Source organism: Aspergillus candidus (genome assembly GCF_002847045.1).
Source record: "Aspergillus candidus strain CBS 102.13 unplaced genomic scaffold BDW47scaffold_14, whole genome shotgun sequence".
NCBI lineage: Eukaryota > Fungi > Ascomycota > Eurotiomycetes > Eurotiales > Aspergillaceae > Aspergillus > Aspergillus candidus.
In genome coordinates, this window is record NW_020194019.1 from 382990 (window position 1) to 400233 (window position 17244).

Here is a 17244-nt window from a genome sequence, read left to right on the forward strand (position 1 = left end):
CATTAACTCAAAATTGCCCCTAGCCGCGGTGGAGACTGGACCCTCCCATTATCAGTTAGATAGAGGTATTGGCTGAGAGATCCACTTTTAACGCGGCCACTGGATACAGGAGACTTACGAGGAGAATGAACACCTTGGATTCAATCATAAGAAGGTAGGCCAAGTCAGAAAAGATGAAGAAGATGAAGAAGATGAAGAAGATGAAGAAGATGAAGAAGATGAAGAAGATGAAGATGAAGAAGAAGAAGAGAGAGAGAGAGAGATGGAGGTAATTCTGGTAATTCTGGTAATTCCCAAACAAATAATCAATGGACCTGTCAATGTATGATACATAGTATACATATAAATCCACAGTACTAACTATTCTAGTGGTTTCATTATGATGAATCATTATCAATATATATACTCCGTCCATTATATATATATATATATGTATATATATCTCAATGCAAAAACATATACAAATATTCTATATCTCTTTACATCTACTGTAATGGATACTCCATATATTTTACCACCGTATTGTACCGGTCTTCGGACAAGAAACCGGTAATCATCCATACAAAATATATCAGGAACGGGTGGAAGGACAGCGTCTGGTAAGGTAAGACGGGGTAATGTGTGTTATCCTCGGCTTCTTCTTTGCCATCGGCTTCTTACTTCTTACTGATCTGTTTACTCGCCCGATAACAGAACGAACTTTTAACAACTACTTACCTTCCTCACCTTCACTCTACAACACAAGGTAAAATAAGGTACTCAGTCATTGTCAAAATTCGTTAGATCCAAATCCATTGCATATATATTGTGAACACCCACCATGACAGACCCATTGAAATCACTAGACCAAGCCTCGGCAGTCTCTCGGAAAACATACCCCATTGCGGGGATCCTCACCACAGTCTTCGGTCTGGATGAACTGCCTCCCCAAGCCTCTGAAGTCGCCTGCCTCTGGCTCTTGCATCCCAGACTCGGGACGCAAGAGCGCATGGTGGGCATCGCAACGGCCATCATCAATGACTGGAATCAGCGGATTCGAGACGGCCGCGCGGGTCCCAAAGGCCCAGCCAAGGGACTGATCGCCGTTACCTTCGACCAGCGCAATCATGGCTCGAGGTTGGTTGACCCGCTGGGCAATGAGTCCTGGAAGAAAGGGAACCCCCGTCATGCGCAGGATATGTTCTCCATGTTCCGTACGTCTTTCTCCCACAACCCCAAACAAGCAGGTCGTCGCGGCTAATCGGTAACACGGCAGAGGGCACCGCAAAGGATGTATCGGTGTTAATCGACTATCTCCCCTCATACGTCTTCCCCAAGACCGAGCGCACCGTTCCAGAGAACCTCGTGCTAGGCGTATCCCTAGGCGGCCACGCCGCATGGAGCTGCCTCTTCCATGAACCCCGCATCAGCACCGGTGTCGTGATCATCGGCTGCCCCGACTACGTCAACTTGATGGCAGACCGCGCGCGACTGTCGAAGCTCCCCGAATGGACCACCAGCGACCCCCCGGGCTCTCAATTCCTAGGATCCGAGGCCTTCCCGTCCACCCTGCTCTCCACAGTCCGGAAACTGGACCCGGCTAGCTTGCTCCTCGGCGTGATGGGCAAGAAGAACAAGTCCCGGCCGCTGCGCAAGAAGCCCATTGCGGAGCCCTCGGAGGCAGAGCAGAAGGCCCTCCGCCCCCTGCTGAAGCGGACCATCGCAGGGAAGAACATCCTGACTCTGTCTGGCGGCGTCGACAAGCTGGTGCCGTACCACCGGGGCGAAATCTTCCTCAACTGGCTGAAACAGGCTATCGGCAGCACGGGCTGGTTTGCGGATGGCGCCATCACGTTCGAGGATATCATTGACGAGAATGCCGCCCACGAGGTGACTCCCAAGATGGTTGCCGAAGCGGTTAGGTTCGTTGGGGACGTCTTGGCTGGTGGGGAAGACTCGAAATCAGGCATTGTGCGCGAGTCGAAGATATAAGCCTGGATTCTCCTAGTGGATAGAGTTTTTGTACATACCGTCTAGACTGGACATATATATATGTGTACATACAACACACGCCCTCGTTCAATACAGCGATAGAATATTTGATGTTGAGAGTACTGTATCCTTCCGATCAACCTTGTAGCTGCTCTCCGCAGGGTATTGGTACGAGTACAATGTAAAACCCGCAGGAGACACAATGGCATGAAGTCATACTATAGGAACATCAAAGGGCCGTATCAGATACGATGGTCACGGCCGAGTAGCGGTGAGACGCAGCATGCAAGGCGTAGCACATGGAATATTCCTACATTACTCGCATGGCTCTCGTCTGCAGTGTTCGTACAAATGAGATTAAACATGGAGCAATATGATATCTACGGGTCGGTCACGGAGCAAGGCCAATACGAAGCTGGGAGGATGGGAGCGAGATTTGAAAATAGGTATTGCCTGGTTGACTCATGTCGGGTCATATCGAAACGTCGAGCATGATATCAGTTGGAAGAAAAACTCCAATTGAAATTTGCAGGAATAACAGTGAGATCGATCGTAAGGGCATTCGAGACCACGCTATGCTCATAACAAACAATAGAAAAAAAATAAACCCTTTTAGTCTTTTTTTTCGATTTGGTAAAATACGCGGATCGATGTACGTTTTTGAATCCACGGCTCCCTTTGTTGTTTATCAAGTACCTTAGTAAGATAAATCCTTGACTTGATTGACATATTCGACGTTTCGTTTAACACCGACCGTGGTCAGCGCAGCACCGGGCCCTTAATTTTATCTTTTAAACCCTTCTCCAGCAAAACACCGTAATCCATTTCCCAGATTTAAGCAACAAGCTCGACAACACCACCGGCGGCCTTGATCTTCCGCTCAGCATCTTCGCTGAAGTAGCGGGCACGGACGACGATCGGGATCTCGGGGACGCGGCCCTTGCCCAGAACCTTGGAGTAGCCGAGGGGGAGGACGTCGATGACGGGGGCGGTGTCGGTCTTCTGGCCGCTCAGGTAGGCATCACGCTGCTCGGCGGGGACGAGGGACCACAGCTGTTATCGCAATTATTAGTAAAAATTCCTTGACCACCGTATCGATTCTTTCGATGGGCCTATTCTTCCATCTGCATTGCTGCTGATCCCCATTTGCCATTTCACCACAGGCCAGCCCACTCTCCTTGGCCCACCGGTAGATATCGAATGTGCTGTTCTCGAGAAGAAAAAAACGTACCTTGTCCAGGTTGATGACGGGCTTCCAGAACTGCTGGTTGGTCTTGTGGAAGTATCTCATACCGACCTTACCGAAGTAACCGGGATGGTACTTGTCAAGGTTGGTACGGTGGTGGTGCTGACCACCGGCCATACCACGACCACCGGGATGCTTACGGTGCTTGCCAATGCGACCGTAACCGGCGGACACATGACCGCGACTGAGAGCAAAGAACAGACGTTAGTTTTCCATCATAAAAAAATTCTGCACAGCACACGATCGGTTTTTCGAAGGCGGATGTGCGATCAATCAACGTCGTTCGCGGTCCCCCGTCCGTACGGCCTCCAACCATGACCGTTCGTTCGCTCGACTGCAAGGACGACGTTCTGGGATTTGGGAAATGGAGAGGATATTCGACTCACGCTTTGCGGGTCTTCGAGAATCGGGTAGGCATCTTGTCGACGGTGCTGGGCTCGACAAGACCGGTGTGAGTGTTTGTCGATTAAGGGATGCGATCGGGTGGATTGGCTGGCTCGGATGGTGAATTCAAGGCTCGCGGGCGGCTAGACTGTGCGCTAAGCCCTTGCCCTAATTTAGGGCGCAACCCCTTCTTTACAGCCACGTGATGTCAGGTGATACCCGTTCTGGGTGGATCCTGCTTATCCCCCATCTAGTACTTTATTGATTCGGTAACCCTATTCATGCTATTACTTTATTTCATCGTTATGATTACAAGTTTCCAGAGCAGTTACCCATTGCCTCTTATTGGTTTGTATAAGTCTAACTATTTATTGCACGAGAACCAAAAAATCTGGAAATATTCCCGACAGTGTTCCCCGCTGGTCGTATGCTTTGCTGAATCCACGCGGGCAGCTTGCTTTGTATACTGGGTTTCTCATACCGTTGGTCAATCAGAACAATAGAAGCATAGTCATTGCGATGTCGTATCGCCCGGCCAATACATTGGTTCACCGCTCGCATGCAGGAATTCTCATAGAATTCCCTCCCTGCGCTCTTAGCCGTAGATTGCCGGGTGGCCTCTGAACCCAAACTTTGCTTGTAGGCCTTTCGCTCTACGTGCTTGATTTTTGCCTGCCACACGGCACTGCGGATATTGGGAAAGGGTAGTCCGATGATCAACACACCCCTTCCCAGCTTGTCGGAGAAGTTGATCCCTTCGGATAGTTTCCCGCCAACTACGGACAGAAGCAAGGCTCCGCGGCCTGTGTCGATGGCCGTTGCATATTCCTGGAGGAGTTCCTCCGTTGAGACGGCCATTTCTCGGCCCTCGTATAAGATAGGTTTCTGCCTCTCGATAGCGTCGTACACGGTCTTGCTTTGGCCTGGAGTGGCCTTTTTCCAGACGCTCAATACACGACTGAGGTAGTCATAGCTAGGAAAGAAGGCAACAACACCATCCGGGATGGCTTGGCACAATGACGCTATTGTCCGCCCGAGGTCCATGATCTGAACGCGTACGAAACATAGGGGTAAGCATTGGGACAGCGGTGTACATCTCACAGTGCAGAAAGATTCTTACCAGCTTCTCAGAATTGCGGGCTTCGTAGGTAAAGTCGAGTTGGGTTCCAAGAACACCCTTAGCCAGGGAATGGACGATCAGGTTCTCTGATGGGATAACGTGGCCGTAGCTGAATGTTCCGAGTCGATCTGATGGCACGTAGGAAAATAGATGATGCATGTAATCGGTCATCTGTAGACAGAACGTGTAAGCCTCATTCGACATATGGGGCTTTGTGTATATTCATACCGGAGACATTGTTCCACCAGCCAAGATAACAGCTTTAGCATCTTCAACGATCTCACGGAAATGGTTGGTCGGATCCAGGAGCATATATGTCAATTGGATGTCTCCCTGGTTCTTATTATAAAATAGCCGCCCTTCCTCGGTAGGATTCATCAACGGCAGCAGGAAGCTCTGTATATGGAACAAAACGGGGGTTGTCGGTTTGGACATCGCTTGAGTGGCTGCCTGTTTCTCAGTGTGTTCGACATATCCGTCGACTTTCCTGGCCAACTTGCTTTCTTGCAGATACCGGCTTAACTTGTACGGGTTGATTTGGTCGGCACCTTTGCCTGCCATAAGATCTGAGACCCGAACTGAACCTTCTGGTGGTTGTTTACTTCCCAGTATGGACCGAAGATGGTCAGCAATTGAATTGATCAATCGAATAACCTGAGCAATGTAGCTTCGGTTTTTCCCTTTCAAACGAGTCTTGAACTTCTTTGCATAAGTTGTCAATTGATAGATAGACCTCTGTAGCTGAGAGAGCGTGACAGTCACTGAATGAATACTGGAGATGGCGTCCATGAGGTTATGGGCCTCATCGATGATGACAACGTGCCCCTTTACCGACAGTTTGAGCGCTTCCCTGGCGGACCGTTGTAGAAGCAGCGGATATGGAAGGGTTATGATCTTCTGTTGTCAGTAGTTGAAATATAGATTTATGTCAAATGTAAAGAGGAGCTCACCTCGCTGTGGTTGATGACCGAACGGGATGCATAGTAAGGGCATATGCCTATTTTCTTTCCAAGTTTACCCAAGTCTTCGATGTCTTTGACTGTTGCGAGAGCATGATCGCGAAAGTGGACGACCTGTGACTCGGTTTCCTTTGACGGTAAGAAAGTGCATTTGTGCTGAGACGCAGCACCGGGTTTCTGCAGCTCCATGCACCGCTCATTGATCGCCGTTGGGTTCTCCAAGGCCTGGACTCGGGGGTTTATGCACAGATTTTTCCGTGACCCAAGGGAAAGATGTTTGATGCGTTCCTCGATGGCTTCACCGGTTGTGGTATTAGTACTTAGCTCCTCCGGGAGACTCGAGGGCATGGAGACACGGCGCAGTTCATTTGCAAATTGTGTCAGCTGAGAGTGTGTCCTCGAGCAATAGAAGATCCGTACTCCGTCCTCCTCCTCCTCATCGTTGGATACCGTTGGGTATTTTCCCTTGAAACGCTCCAATAGTTCTAGAGTGCTGGAAGAGAGTCCACTGAAGGGGTCGGATTCCGAACCCTTGCCTGTAGTACTTCGCTCTTCGCCTTCACTGTCGTAATCATCCAGGGCAAACTCGTCATCACTCGATCTGTCATCAGACCCAGTGGACTGCGCGGCAGTTTTCTGTTCCCGACCTGTCTTAGAAATGGATCTGAGCTTGGGGAATACCTGACGTTCACATACCTGCTTCTTCCGCGGTCCTTCAGGGTTCTCCAGTGCGGCTTTCTGTCGCTCCTCCTCCTGCTTTGTCTTTGCTAATCTTGATTCAAGCTCCTTAATCTTCTCTGTAATGGCACGGCCCGACTCGCGCTTCGCATATTCCACCATCCACTCGGGTTCGTTGTCGTCGCCTAAGAGCTAGTGGTCAGAGCTCTGATCTAAGTTCCAGGAGTCTACCGGATATCTGAATAATTTACATTTTGTGTTTGATAGATTTTCCTGGTATGTTCTGCGTTTGTGGTCTCGGAGCCAGGTCAGAGCACCGCAGATCAGACTCAGTGACTTGCCCTATTATTGAGTTTAGCATGTGCACCTGGTCTACTCAATGATGTTGGCAAGAGACAAGAAGCATTATGCTTCACCTCGTTTATGACTTTTTTGTTCAAGGGTCATCCAGGCAAGTATATAAGCAGATCATTACTCACCGTGCCTAAGCCTATATTAGATATGCTGCAGCCATGATAAGATTGCTACCACCGGATTGACTCACCAGTGGGGGATTCAAATATGGCTACTTTGTCATCTTCCAGACAGGAATAGAGAGACCGCATAAACTCCAGTTGGATGTCATACGGCGTATACGGATGGTGGAAATCCTCCCCCTGCAGTTCCATAGCTGCAGGATGTACTCCAAGTACAGGGTATCAATTGGCGAATTTCTGTTCAGCCTGTCGAAATGGAACACACTAGTCGATCGCAAAGTGATGGGACGAAGTACATCCTCAGCGCGACGCCATGTCAATTGGGTTGGCTAGGTTTTGGAGTTGCGATGTCTCGGCTTGTGGGTCTGGACAATCTAAAAGGCAAATGACCTGAATACCTTGTGTAGACAATGTATCAAGTTGAGCATCGGGGCTATGATTGATTGGGTTTGCAAGCAACGGTGAATTGGAAATTGAGACCCACATGGGGTGGGACTGTCTAGCCTCAGGCAGACAAAGCAAAGCGGTGCCACATTCTTGAGGCGGCCACCTGATTGTTCTGTCTTATTCTGTTTGCCAGTTCTCATTCATGACTGACAATGCAGTTTCTCTCTATTCTGGTATTTTACTGGCACTGAACTTGTGTAGGGAATATATTCTATACTTTGTGCATACAAAGTAGGTGGCTTGATTTATAACTAATTTATACTATAACTCTCAACATGATGGTATAGTATCATATCAAACCAGATGTTCTAGAAAGACAGAAGAAGATAGATTGAAGAGCATTCAATGGAATGTTGCATGGAATGGTCCTGGAATGGTCCTGGAATGCTGCTAGAATGGAGCGGTTCCTAGGGTATCATTGCTGGATGGAGCCATTGCATGACAGGATGCCAAATGGCCTGGAAGAAGAAAGCTACTCACTAGTAGCATTCTTGGCATTCAGCCCGCGTTCTTGATAACGAATGATTCTGGAGACCTGTTTCCACCGAAACACCTCCAGAGTAACACCCTGAACAGCGATGTCCGACTATAGCCTGTAGAACGGACTAGGTGGTATAAGTCCGGGTATATCCACCGGAATTGATCATTGAACATCCACATCCATTATTGATAAGTATGATGCGTTAAATAATCATGGTAGATCTGTGGACCATCATCCCTTTTGAAATCTGCGTTGTTAAAAGTGGCCCTTTTGTCTGGGCAGAACTAGTGAGAGGATAGTGGGAAGTAGTATGGAGTTGCCTGAAACTTTCTGGTATGAGGTTGGTAACCTGGCTAGAGAAAGTTACACATCTGTCTTGACTGCTTACCCCTCTCCCCTTAGCAAAGGAGATTCAGTCTCTTTATGGCCGTTATTTTTGATGTTTGTTCTATATTCTATTGTATACACAGGGTAGAAGGGGCAGCGAAGGGTAAAGGAACCAGTAGAATCAAGTATAGCAATAACCTAAGTATAGTGTAAAGTATAGGTAAAGTATAGGTAAAGTATAGGTAAAGTATAGGTCAAGTATAGGTAAAGTATGTGTAAAGTCAATACAAGAATGACGCAGCTGCCTTCACGCCTTATCCGCCCACCTTAGGCCAACTTGACTCCTAATCTCCCCGCGGCGCGTTTTCTCTTTTCTTCTGTCGTATCAACCGAGTCTCTCTAGCTCTGGTTTCTTGTCTGACTCCCGAGAAACTTTGAGCTCGTCTATTATTATTATTATTATTATTATCATTATTATCATTATTATTACAAGCTAAGCCAAACCCGACCGGGCTTTCAAACGAAAGACAAGACAACAAACCAAACGAGGGGTACCGCATACATACCAAATCAAGAAGAAAAAAAAAGGGAACGAAGAAAACAATTCAGCAACTAGTCGGGAACTGCTGCATCTCTGAAAATGATGAATCGACCCCCGCAAGGTCGCGGTCAGCCACGACTAGGTGCAACCAGGTATCCAGGGGGTCAGGATGACTTTTACATGCCAGAGGTCATCTCTCCTTCCCCTCAAAGGTATGACCCTGATATCCCATCTTCCTTTGCTCAGCCCCAGCTACCCTTACACAACATCATCTCCCCCCTCCCTTCCAACCACCTCCCCCACTCTCCCTCTCACAAAGACCTATCGTTCAAAACAAAGAAGAAAGAGGAGAGATTCCTTCAAATTGGGTATGAGGGAAGAAAAACAAATCGGCAGGCCCAAAAAACAACCCAGTAAAAAAAAGCAATTTACGATAAAAAAGGCACTATCTGGCGTGACACTGTGGATGGGTTGCTAATCCTAAATTTATCATCTCTCTTCCCCCCTGCAGAGTGATGCCCGAAGTTCCGGAGAATATGCAGGATAATATTGCACACCTCGAGCATGAGGCTCGAAACCCCTATCGATCTCAACAACAATTTCCCGTCCAATATGACCGCTCCGGTTTCCCTGAACGATCCTCTTCCGCCGCCGTCGTTCAAGGTCAGCCCATTCCCTCGTCGGGTTACGAAGCTGCCTCCCACTACGAACAAGCCGCCATCTATGACACCATGGATTCCCCTAACTTTTCGGCCTTTCCCGCTCTGCGCAACCCCCCGCCCAATGTCCCCCCGACCGATGAGCAGAGAGAAGCGAACCTGGAGCGCGTGCGCATGACCGTCTTGTCGTCCAATGACCCGGAGATGCAGTTGGCCTGGGCCCAGGATGCTCTGGCTTACGTCGAGGTCGCCATGCAGAATGAGGCTCGACTGTCGTTGATCCAACCCCCGCGCCCGCAGACCCCGCCGGTCGAGCGCCAGTTGAAGGTCGACGCCATGAATATCGTCAGTTTCCTGGCGGATCAGTCTCATCCCAAGGCCGAGTTCATCAAGGGCATGTGGCTGGAATTCGGTAAATTCAGCTGTCGCATTGACAAGAAGGAAGCCTTCCGATCGTACATGAGAGCCGCGGAGAAAGGCTACGCGCGCGCGGAATACCGGATTGGGATGCAATTCGAGAGTTCGGGAGAGCCGGAGAAGGCCATCAGACACTACCAGAAGGGCGTCGCCCTTGCAGATTCCGCCTCGTTTTACGTATGCCCTTCTCCCAATGTACGCTAACGTGTCTCCCTCCCCGACTGACATGGATGGCAGCGCCTGGGAATGATGATCCTTCTCGGCCAGCATGGCCAGCGCCAGGATTACCAGACGGGTCTGGAGTACATCAGCCTTGCAGCGCAGTCCTGCGACGAGAATGCGCCCCAAGGTGCCTACGTAAGTTGGAACCATCCCGCGCAATTCCGAGTCCGGCGGTCTAACCATGGCAATGGCAACAGGTTTACGGGATGCTCCTGGCCCGAGAACTTCCCCAAGTGAACGTCCCGGAGGCCTTCCTCCCGCTCGATCTCAACGCCGCGCGTGTTAATATCGAAAAGGCCGCCTTCCATGGATTTGCCAAAGCCCAGGTGAAGATCGGTGCCGCCTACGAACTGTGCCAGCTGGGGTGCGACTTCAACCCGGCCCTGTCCTTGCACTACAACGCGTTGGCTGCGCGCCAGGGCGAACCGGAAGCGGAGATGGCCATCAGCAAGTGGTTCCTCTGCGGCCATGAAGGCGTCTTCGAAAAGAACGACGAGATGGCGTTTATCTATGCCCAGCGCGCGGCTCAGAGTGGGTTCCCGACCGCCGAATTCGCCCTGGGGTACTTCTACGAGGTCGGCATCTTCGTGCCGTCGGACATCAAAGAGGCCAGAAGCTGGTACGCCAAAGCCGCGGCCAGCGGGAACAAGGACGCCACGGGTCGCATCGATAGTATCTCTCGCTCCAAGACTTTATCCCGCAAGGACCATGAACAGGTGGCCATCGCGCGCATCAAGTCACGCTATGGATCTCAGCGTCCCAATCTCAGGTCGAACACCGAGAACCTCGAAATGCCCGACCCGTCCCGGATGAGCATTGCGGAGAACAACCCCCCCGCGTCTGCGCCATATCCTGATCGACCGGCATCGCGTGCCCGCCCCGTCTACCCACCGGGCTACGGGGCGCCGGATCCCCGACCCAGCTCTGCCTTTGGTATCAACCCCAACATTCGATCGAACGGCCCTGGCTACAACCGCGCCGCGTCATACGGACCGGGCCCGATGGGATACCGGTCTCCGCCCCCGGGGACCCCGTCGATGACCCCGGTGTCCGCCGGCCCCAAACTCGACGTTGGCTACTCCGCACCGATGGAGCCCCAGGCCGGTGACATGCGGAGGCGTCCCCAGCGTATGGATATGCCCCCGGATCGGCGACCCGTGCGGACCCCGATGTCTCCCCACGCCCAAGGTGGCCCGGTGGGATCCCCGCGACCACTTGCCTCGCCCTCGAGCGCATCGTTCCCGGGCCGGGCCGATTCCCGACCACCGAGTTCCTCCTCCACGCCGAAACCGCCGTCCTCGGCGACCTCGGCTGGCCAACGACCGCCCGCCCAGCCATCCAAATCGCAGGGTAGCCTACCAGGAAAGGGCCCCAAGACCTTTGAGGAAATGGGAGTCCCCAGTGCTCAAAAAGACGGTGATTGCGTATGTTTCACTGCTGCTTGTATTTTGTCGTCTTCGTTCCGCAACTAACCTTGCTTCTAGATCGTCATGTGATACCCGGGTCCGTTTTGCATCTTTTATTACCATCGCTCGATTTGTTTTGTGTTTCAGAAATCTTGAGGGTATCCTGTCTTTTTTTCTTTTTTGCTTTGGTGACGTGTGTTTCATGGACTAGGTAGGTGGGTAACTAGAGGGTAGTGGACGTTGGCAAATACATTTCAATTGCGGGCTTCTTCTTCATCAGCATCTGCCTTTTTTTTTTTTTTTTTTTTTTTTTTCTGTTTCTGTTTTGGCTGTATATATGTGTCTGTGTATTGAGCTTTCCAGCAAATCATCTCAGCCTCAGTTTGGAGGCGAAGGTCTGCCACGTGATCATGCCAGGAAATGGATGGACTACGTCTGTCTGAAGTAGACCTAGAAACAACGCGCGAAAACTTCCTGTTGGTCCAAGTCAAATCTCTCTGTTTTCTTTGCGCCTGCCATTTCCCCAACCCTAGTATGCTCAAACTGTCTAGTAACAGTATCAACATGTCGAAACGAAACAAGAAAGACGGAGACTCGAGTAGCCATGGTGAGCGAACTGTCGTCAGTCTGGTTGCAAGAGCCTCTACCTTTAACTCTCATAGTAGTTGATGATGGGACTGCGCTGGTTTTGGAGTACCTTCGTAAGTGTCTTCATTGTACATCCTAGATTACACCCATGCAATGACTAGCATCGTAACGGATTTGCAGCACAGGCTAACTTGCTTATAGAAAAGCAAGGGTATGTCTTCCTTTGCTCTCTACTGATATACAATGCGTGATCAGAAGTATGCATGTCGATGTATTGCCTGTATAGTCGTCCCTACTCGGTGAGTTTTCCTACAATCCATCGGATAATGATAGCTAGCATGTATTCTGACTGATTCTACCCAGGCAGCTGATGTCTCTACGAACCTGCATAACAAAGTCACTAAGGGTACTCGTCCCCCTTCTCCAGTCCTCTTCGCGTTACCTAACAGCCATCCATCCCTCTCCAACCAACTAACAAACACTGCACAGCACACGCCGTGAAAGCCTTGCGCGAACTCCACACAAACAAACAGATCGAAAGTCGCGTTGCAGGTTATTAGCCCCCGTACCCAACATCAAGCAGAGCTCATTTATAAAGGTAAACAAATCGTGTACCACGCCTTACAAACAGCACCAAACAGTACGCCCGAAATTATCGCAGCAGAAGAATCAACAGCGACGCGACTCCAAGAGCAAATCGACAAGCTCAAGGTCAGCGAGCGGAAGACACGCGCGGAGTTAACCGCGTGCTATGCAAAGCCTTTGCTTTCGGAGCTGCGCGATGATATTGAGAAACTTCGGGAAGAAGTCGCGTCGATTACGGCGCAGCTTGCCCGTGTTCGCGAGAGTAACCCGCTGAACGATGGTTCTTGTGATGGTGAGAGTAGTGTCGGTCTTGATTTAGAGTGGAAGCGCTGGAGGAATTGTGTGGCTGTTCGAAGGAGGATATGTAAGGCTTTGTGGGATAGCTGCACTGAGGTGTTGCCGGATGATATGAGTCGGGGGGAGCTCTGGGTATCTATGCTCACTCCGTCGCTGAATGGCTGGCTGTTGGGCTTGTGCTGACGACTATGGCTAGGATTCCTTGGGGATGGAAGGGATGCCGTTCGAATGATGCAGTACTACCAGGTGCTGTGCTCCCGGTGGCCATTTACCTCCGTCGTGATATAATAACAATCAAACGTCTGTATGGTATAGTCGAATGCTTACATAGTGAAAGCTGATGTCTACATAGTTAAGATTGAAAGAACGTTCGGCAGGAATACTGTGGGGAAGGATGGGGTGATCGGCAGCCTCCCCCGCCCGAAAACAGGCCCCGAGACCTTGTGATTTGCCAGTTTGAGAAGAGGGGGAGGAGAAAGCTGAGGAGAGCTACGATGCGGATTGATCATCAGATGAGCCAAGAATAAGATTATCATACCGCAAGGAGATGGGCGTCCATGCGACGGAGTCATGAGCCAGATGAATGGATGGTATGACGCCATACCTTGGGGGAGGGCTCTCCTCCGGAGACAATCAATTTATAGCATGATGTCTGTGGCGGTCATGTGTCTCTTGCTTTTGACTTGTTTCTATGAGGTTGATTGATTCATCACCAGCATTGTAAGCTCATGGATCAGGGTTATTTGATTGATGGACAGGGTGGAACGAGAGGGGTTTTGAACTGTGGTATTCTTGATGACTTTTATTTCATTTCAACTTGATTCTCTTTCTTATTTCCACATCTTTCAGATGAGACCAAATCTGCCACAATCACATCATCTTATGATATGAAGCAAGGCAGCAGGGCTGTTTGTTGATATCCGATCACCCGGATACCTAGGCTCGAGGCTCTTGGTAAGCACGATTCCGTACTCTTCCCCTCATTTTCAGGTTAATGGAATATTTTCCAGAATGAGAGTGTCAGGCTCTAGATCCACTTCCGACTTCAGCTTGTCTATCCTTACATGTGTTGATGGTGTTGATTGTGTCAGTTCAGTATCAGTGGCAGCCTCAGTGATAGTTCTCCAGCCCTCACCGCCCAGCCCCTCCGCCAATCACAACCCCCGGATCCGACGTCTTTTCCCCTCCCGTGCACATCGCCCCCCGTGCGATAAACCCCTCCCAAACTCCCCCAAACTCCCCGAACGATTTTCTATTCTTTCCCATTCTGCATCAGCCTCCTCTCCCCTCCTCCCCTGGCCATGCAGTTATCCGCCTCTCAGAACCCCCCTGCCTCTCCTCAACCTCCTCCCTCTCATCCCTCTCGTCCTCCAAATCGTCTCTCGGGTGACATGAAAGGTCGCGCTCCTCTCCCGGTTCCGTCCGGCACCCAGCAGCCTCTACAGAACGGTCATTCCCGCAATGTCTCGGGCTTCGACGTGACTGCCCGAAGTCCCCCTAACCAAAGCAGTAAGAGATTCTTTTTTCCTTGGTCATGGCCAGTCAAGTGGCTGGCTCCCGTTTTTGGATCCCTCGTGTGCGGTGTTCAAGTCGATCTCCAATGGTAGAGGGCTGATCTTACGGTTGTCACGATCCCAGACACCAAGCATGTTCCCTGCAAATTCTTCCGACAGGGTGCCTGTCAGGCCGGTCCTGCCTGTCCCTTCTTACATTCCACTGATTCTGCGATCGATTATGCTCCTTGCAAGTATTTTACAAAGGTATGAAGTGGTGATTCCCTACTTCTGGGTCGGCCCTTTGACTGGATTTGCCAGGATGATCTAATTCCCGTGCTTTCTATCGATCTAGGGTAATTGCAAATTCGGTGCCAAATGTGCGCTGGCGCATATTCTTCCAGACGGGCGACGGGTCAATCGCTCCAGTATGACCATGGGGGGAAGCCATCTGAACCTGGGAGGCCGGGTCAATCCCCAGGCCTACGTCAACCAAGATTCAGCCTTGACGAACTCGGTGCTGTCGCAACAGCGGATGAATGGACACGATGCCCGATTTGCTGGTCAAGTGCCGCCTCAGGATGAGCTTGCAGCCTTACATGCGCAGCAGCAACAGCAGCAGCAGCAACAGCAACAGCAACAACAACAGCAGCAGCAGCAACAACAACCGCCGCCGCCCCCATCATACGACCCCATCCCCACGATTGATGCTGGTCTAGCTTCGGACGCTGGGTCGAAGTACGGCTCGCCCCCGGATGACATGCGCTTCCCCATGTCCCCCAGCCACCATCACCTCACGGCCCTCGATGCCCCGCTGCCTGCGTCGTTTGACAGCCAAGGAATTTCGCATGCGGCTCGTTACGGTCCCGTGGCCGCCTCTATGCCCTCCAAGTTTGGACTGGAACTGTCTCCCCCCGCTCAGAGAGTGGGTGTCCCCTCGGATGCGCTTCGAAACCTCCGCGATACGGTCTACGGGCCCGATTCGAGGAAATATTCTTCTATGATGGGATCCTCCCCCCCTGGGTTTACTGAAGATGGACAAGGCCCGCGGTTCCTACACTCGCAGCGGCCGGTCAAGCCACGGATGCTGTCAGCCAGTGTACCGCGACCCACCGCCTTGGACGATTGGGAAGACAGCAATTTCCCGATGGAGGAAGACTATCTACCGATGAACCTACATGATGACGTCCTGACACCCCAGGAGCGGCTTCGTCGCCTGTCGCGCACGGACTACGAATTGGGCTCAACCCACCGCGATATCAGTGGTCTCGGAATGACCAGCACCAGTCTCTCGAAGGTTGGCTCCCCACTGGGATCCAGTCCGTCGCGCTTCGGGGCCCTGTTCGCCAAACAACGACAGAAAAAGGAGGAAGATTCCCATGGTACTGGCACATCGTTCCCGCACGTGGGTTCGCCTCTGCGTGAATCCTCCTTGCACATGGGCACCAGCCCTAGTTTAGGCCCCATCGGGAGCCGCCACTTCTCAGGCGACGTATCGCCGTACGTGACGGGTTCCTCTTCCTCCCTTCAACCGTCCACGTCGATGATATCACAGCAACTAAGCGGCATGTCCTTACACCCCGGGACAGCCCGCCACTCGTCGTCCGCTGGCCCCAGCAGCCGCCTAGACCGGACCGTCTCGTCGCCGGTCAGCACGAGCAAGATCGACGAGGAACAAAGTGACCTGGTCTTCTCCATGGAGGAAGAAGAGAACAATAAGCGAAACAGCTCTTCGTGGGATACCAACAAGACGGACTCCAATGATGAGGATTCGACGCCAACCGGCAACGCTGCCTTTCAGACATGATCAAATTCCTCCCCCACTATTGAGCCGTGGGGGCAGTGCGATATCCACCTTGACGATCTTGATGACCGGTCTCGTCTATTATATTGACATCTAGGCCGAATCAAAGGTGGCACGAACGAAAAAAAAAAAAAAAAAAAAGGCAAAATACGGGGTTCATACGAAGCACATCGATCCTTTGGGGACGAAACAAAACCTCGTGGACGTCGGTCTGTCATGACTCCTTCACGTATCTATTCATCGGAATTTACCTAAAAACCGGTGTCCACTATCCATCCCCTAGGCAAGGGAAACTCCTTTTGTATAGAACTGTTTCAACGAGCCCGGTGATTGATTTGAGGAGGCTAGTTAGCTAGCTAAGCTAGCTAGCTACTCTTTCTTTTTATCTATCTATCTATCTTGCATCTAATCCATCAATCACTCAATCAATCAATCAACCATCCATTAGACAAACTTTTGGTTTAATTCGCAAGGACAAGCGGGGTTTTTCAAAATGTGGGAACAAACATCACAGCTGATTTCTTTCTTTCTGGTTTTGAATTCGATGCTTCTCTCAATTATTTATTTATTTACTTATTTTTCTTTGGGACATCTTGATTATCTTGTATTTACCTACCTTACATATCTTCTCTTCATTCTACCCTCACATCTCATCTCATTTCATTTCAAACTGGTTTCTCTTCCATTGTGCTTGTGCTTGTGCTCATAATACGATCTGTGCATGGGTCCTCCCTAGGTGGCGATACATGATTGGACAATATATACATACTTACGTACATATATACATCACGTTCAGATGTTCCGCATTTTTGATATGCTGGTGGGTAGATCCTCTTTGCTCTACTTCGGCTGCCTCTTCTCCACTACTATCTATTCTACAAAGTAAACAGAAGACAGCTGTAATGTTGAAACGTCCCATCAATTAAATCAACTCTGCGATGCTGCTAGCTAGCTATAATTTACAGGAAAAATTTCAATCAATCGAGCCTTCCGCCTTTTGAAGACTCCTGTCCTGATTCTGATACACGAAGTGCACGCAATCAAAGGGATGTGGAATAGGGAAAGGGAGATAGATAAATGGTCCTTAATGGTTATCGTACTCCTATCTGTTGCATGGGGATGATGAGCACACCCGCGCTGCAA

General features: G+C 50.5%; 7 protein-coding genes across 7 annotated transcripts; 5 read left to right on the forward strand and 2 right to left on the reverse strand.

Annotated features, from left to right (window-relative positions):
* The first annotated feature begins 720 nt into the window (after positions 1-720).
* BDW47DRAFT_103544 (uncharacterized protein) lies at positions 721-1984 on the forward strand. Its single transcript, XM_024812096.1, has 2 exons — positions 721-1193; positions 1256-1984. The coding sequence occupies exons 1-2, from the start codon at positions 821-823 to the stop codon at positions 1969-1971; spliced, it is 1089 nt and encodes a 362-aa protein (XP_024673382.1). The 5' UTR covers positions 721-820; the 3' UTR covers positions 1972-1984.
* A 371-nt stretch (positions 1985-2355) lies between these two features.
* On the reverse strand, positions 2356-3716 carry BDW47DRAFT_103546 (60S ribosomal protein uL15). Its single transcript, XM_024812097.1, has 3 exons — positions 3604-3716; positions 3203-3401; positions 2356-3024 (listed from the first exon to the last, which is right to left on the reverse strand). The coding sequence occupies exons 1-3, from the start codon at positions 3633-3635 to the stop codon at positions 2806-2808; spliced, it is 450 nt and encodes a 149-aa protein (XP_024673383.1). The 5' UTR covers positions 3636-3716; the 3' UTR covers positions 2356-2805.
* Positions 3717-3961: 245 nt separating this feature from the next.
* Positions 3962-7026, reverse strand: chl1 (DNA helicase; the record flags this gene model as incomplete). Its single annotated transcript, XM_024814976.1, has 7 exons — positions 3962-4648; positions 4722-4892; positions 4950-5615; positions 5672-6376; positions 6590-6700; positions 6838-6842; positions 6903-7026. 7 exons carry the CDS (start codon positions 7024-7026, stop codon positions 3962-3964), a joined length of 2469 nt encoding a protein of 822 aa, XP_024673384.1.
* A 1446-nt stretch (positions 7027-8472) lies between these two features.
* On the forward strand, positions 8473-11626 carry BDW47DRAFT_103549 (putative chitin synthase activator (Chs3)). The gene is made up of 4 exons (XM_024812098.1): positions 8473-9883; positions 9944-10063; positions 10126-11352; positions 11413-11626. Exons 1-4 carry the CDS (start codon positions 9146-9148, stop codon positions 11422-11424), a joined length of 2097 nt encoding a protein of 698 aa, XP_024673385.1. The 5' UTR covers positions 8473-9145; the 3' UTR covers positions 11425-11626.
* Positions 11627-11898: 272 nt separating this feature from the next.
* Positions 11899-13251, forward strand: BDW47DRAFT_124684 (putative TBP interacting domain protein; the record flags this gene model as incomplete). Its single annotated transcript, XM_024816294.1, has 5 exons — positions 11899-11941; positions 11997-12035; positions 12124-12133; positions 12564-12799; positions 13157-13251. 5 exons carry the CDS (start codon positions 11899-11901, stop codon positions 13249-13251), a joined length of 423 nt encoding a protein of 140 aa, XP_024673386.1.
* A 944-nt stretch (positions 13252-14195) lies between these two features.
* On the forward strand, positions 14196-16104 carry BDW47DRAFT_116708 (putative spindle poison sensitivity protein Scp3; the record flags this gene model as incomplete). Its single annotated transcript, XM_024814977.1, has 3 exons — positions 14196-14313; positions 14443-14564; positions 14653-16104. 3 exons carry the CDS (start codon positions 14196-14198, stop codon positions 16102-16104), a joined length of 1692 nt encoding a protein of 563 aa, XP_024673387.1.
* A 118-nt stretch (positions 16105-16222) lies between these two features.
* Positions 16223-16907, forward strand: BDW47DRAFT_103554 (uncharacterized protein). The gene has a single exon (XM_024812099.1). It carries the CDS (start codon positions 16595-16597, stop codon positions 16808-16810), a length of 216 nt encoding a protein of 71 aa, XP_024673388.1. The 5' UTR covers positions 16223-16594; the 3' UTR covers positions 16811-16907.
* Positions 16908-17244: the final 337 nt, after the last annotated feature.

Excerpts from the sequence above, each read along its gene's own strand:
- BDW47DRAFT_103544 (XM_024812096.1), top strand. The coding sequence starts at position 821 with ATGACAGACCCATTGAAATCACTAGACCAAGCCTCGGCAGTCTCTCGG. Across the intron at positions 1,194-1,255 it reads GGATATGTTCTCCATGTTCC|AGGGCACCGCAAAGGATGTA; the intron begins GTACGTCTTTCT and ends GTAACACGGCAG.
- BDW47DRAFT_103549 (XM_024812098.1), top strand. The coding sequence starts at position 9,146 with ATGCCCGAAGTTCCGGAGAATATGCAGGATAATATTGCACACCTCGAG. Across the intron at positions 9,884-9,943 it reads CAGATTCCGCCTCGTTTTAC|CGCCTGGGAATGATGATCCT; the intron begins GTATGCCCTTCT and ends CATGGATGGCAG. Across the intron at positions 10,064-10,125 it reads ATGCGCCCCAAGGTGCCTAC|GTTTACGGGATGCTCCTGGC; the intron begins GTAAGTTGGAAC and ends CAATGGCAACAG.
- BDW47DRAFT_103546 (XM_024812097.1), bottom strand. The coding sequence starts at position 3,635 with ATGCCTACCCGATTCTCGAAGACCCGCAAAGC. Across the intron at positions 3,402-3,603 it reads TTCTCGAAGACCCGCAAAGC|TCGCGGTCATGTGTCCGCCG; the intron begins GTGAGTCGAATA and ends CTTTGCTCTCAG. Across the intron at positions 3,025-3,202 it reads CCGTCATCAACCTGGACAAG|CTGTGGTCCCTCGTCCCCGC; the intron begins GTACGTTTTTTT and ends TTGCGATAACAG.
- BDW47DRAFT_103554 (XM_024812099.1), top strand. The coding sequence starts at position 16,595 with ATGTGGGAACAAACATCACAGCTGATTTCTTTCTTTCTGGTTTTGAAT.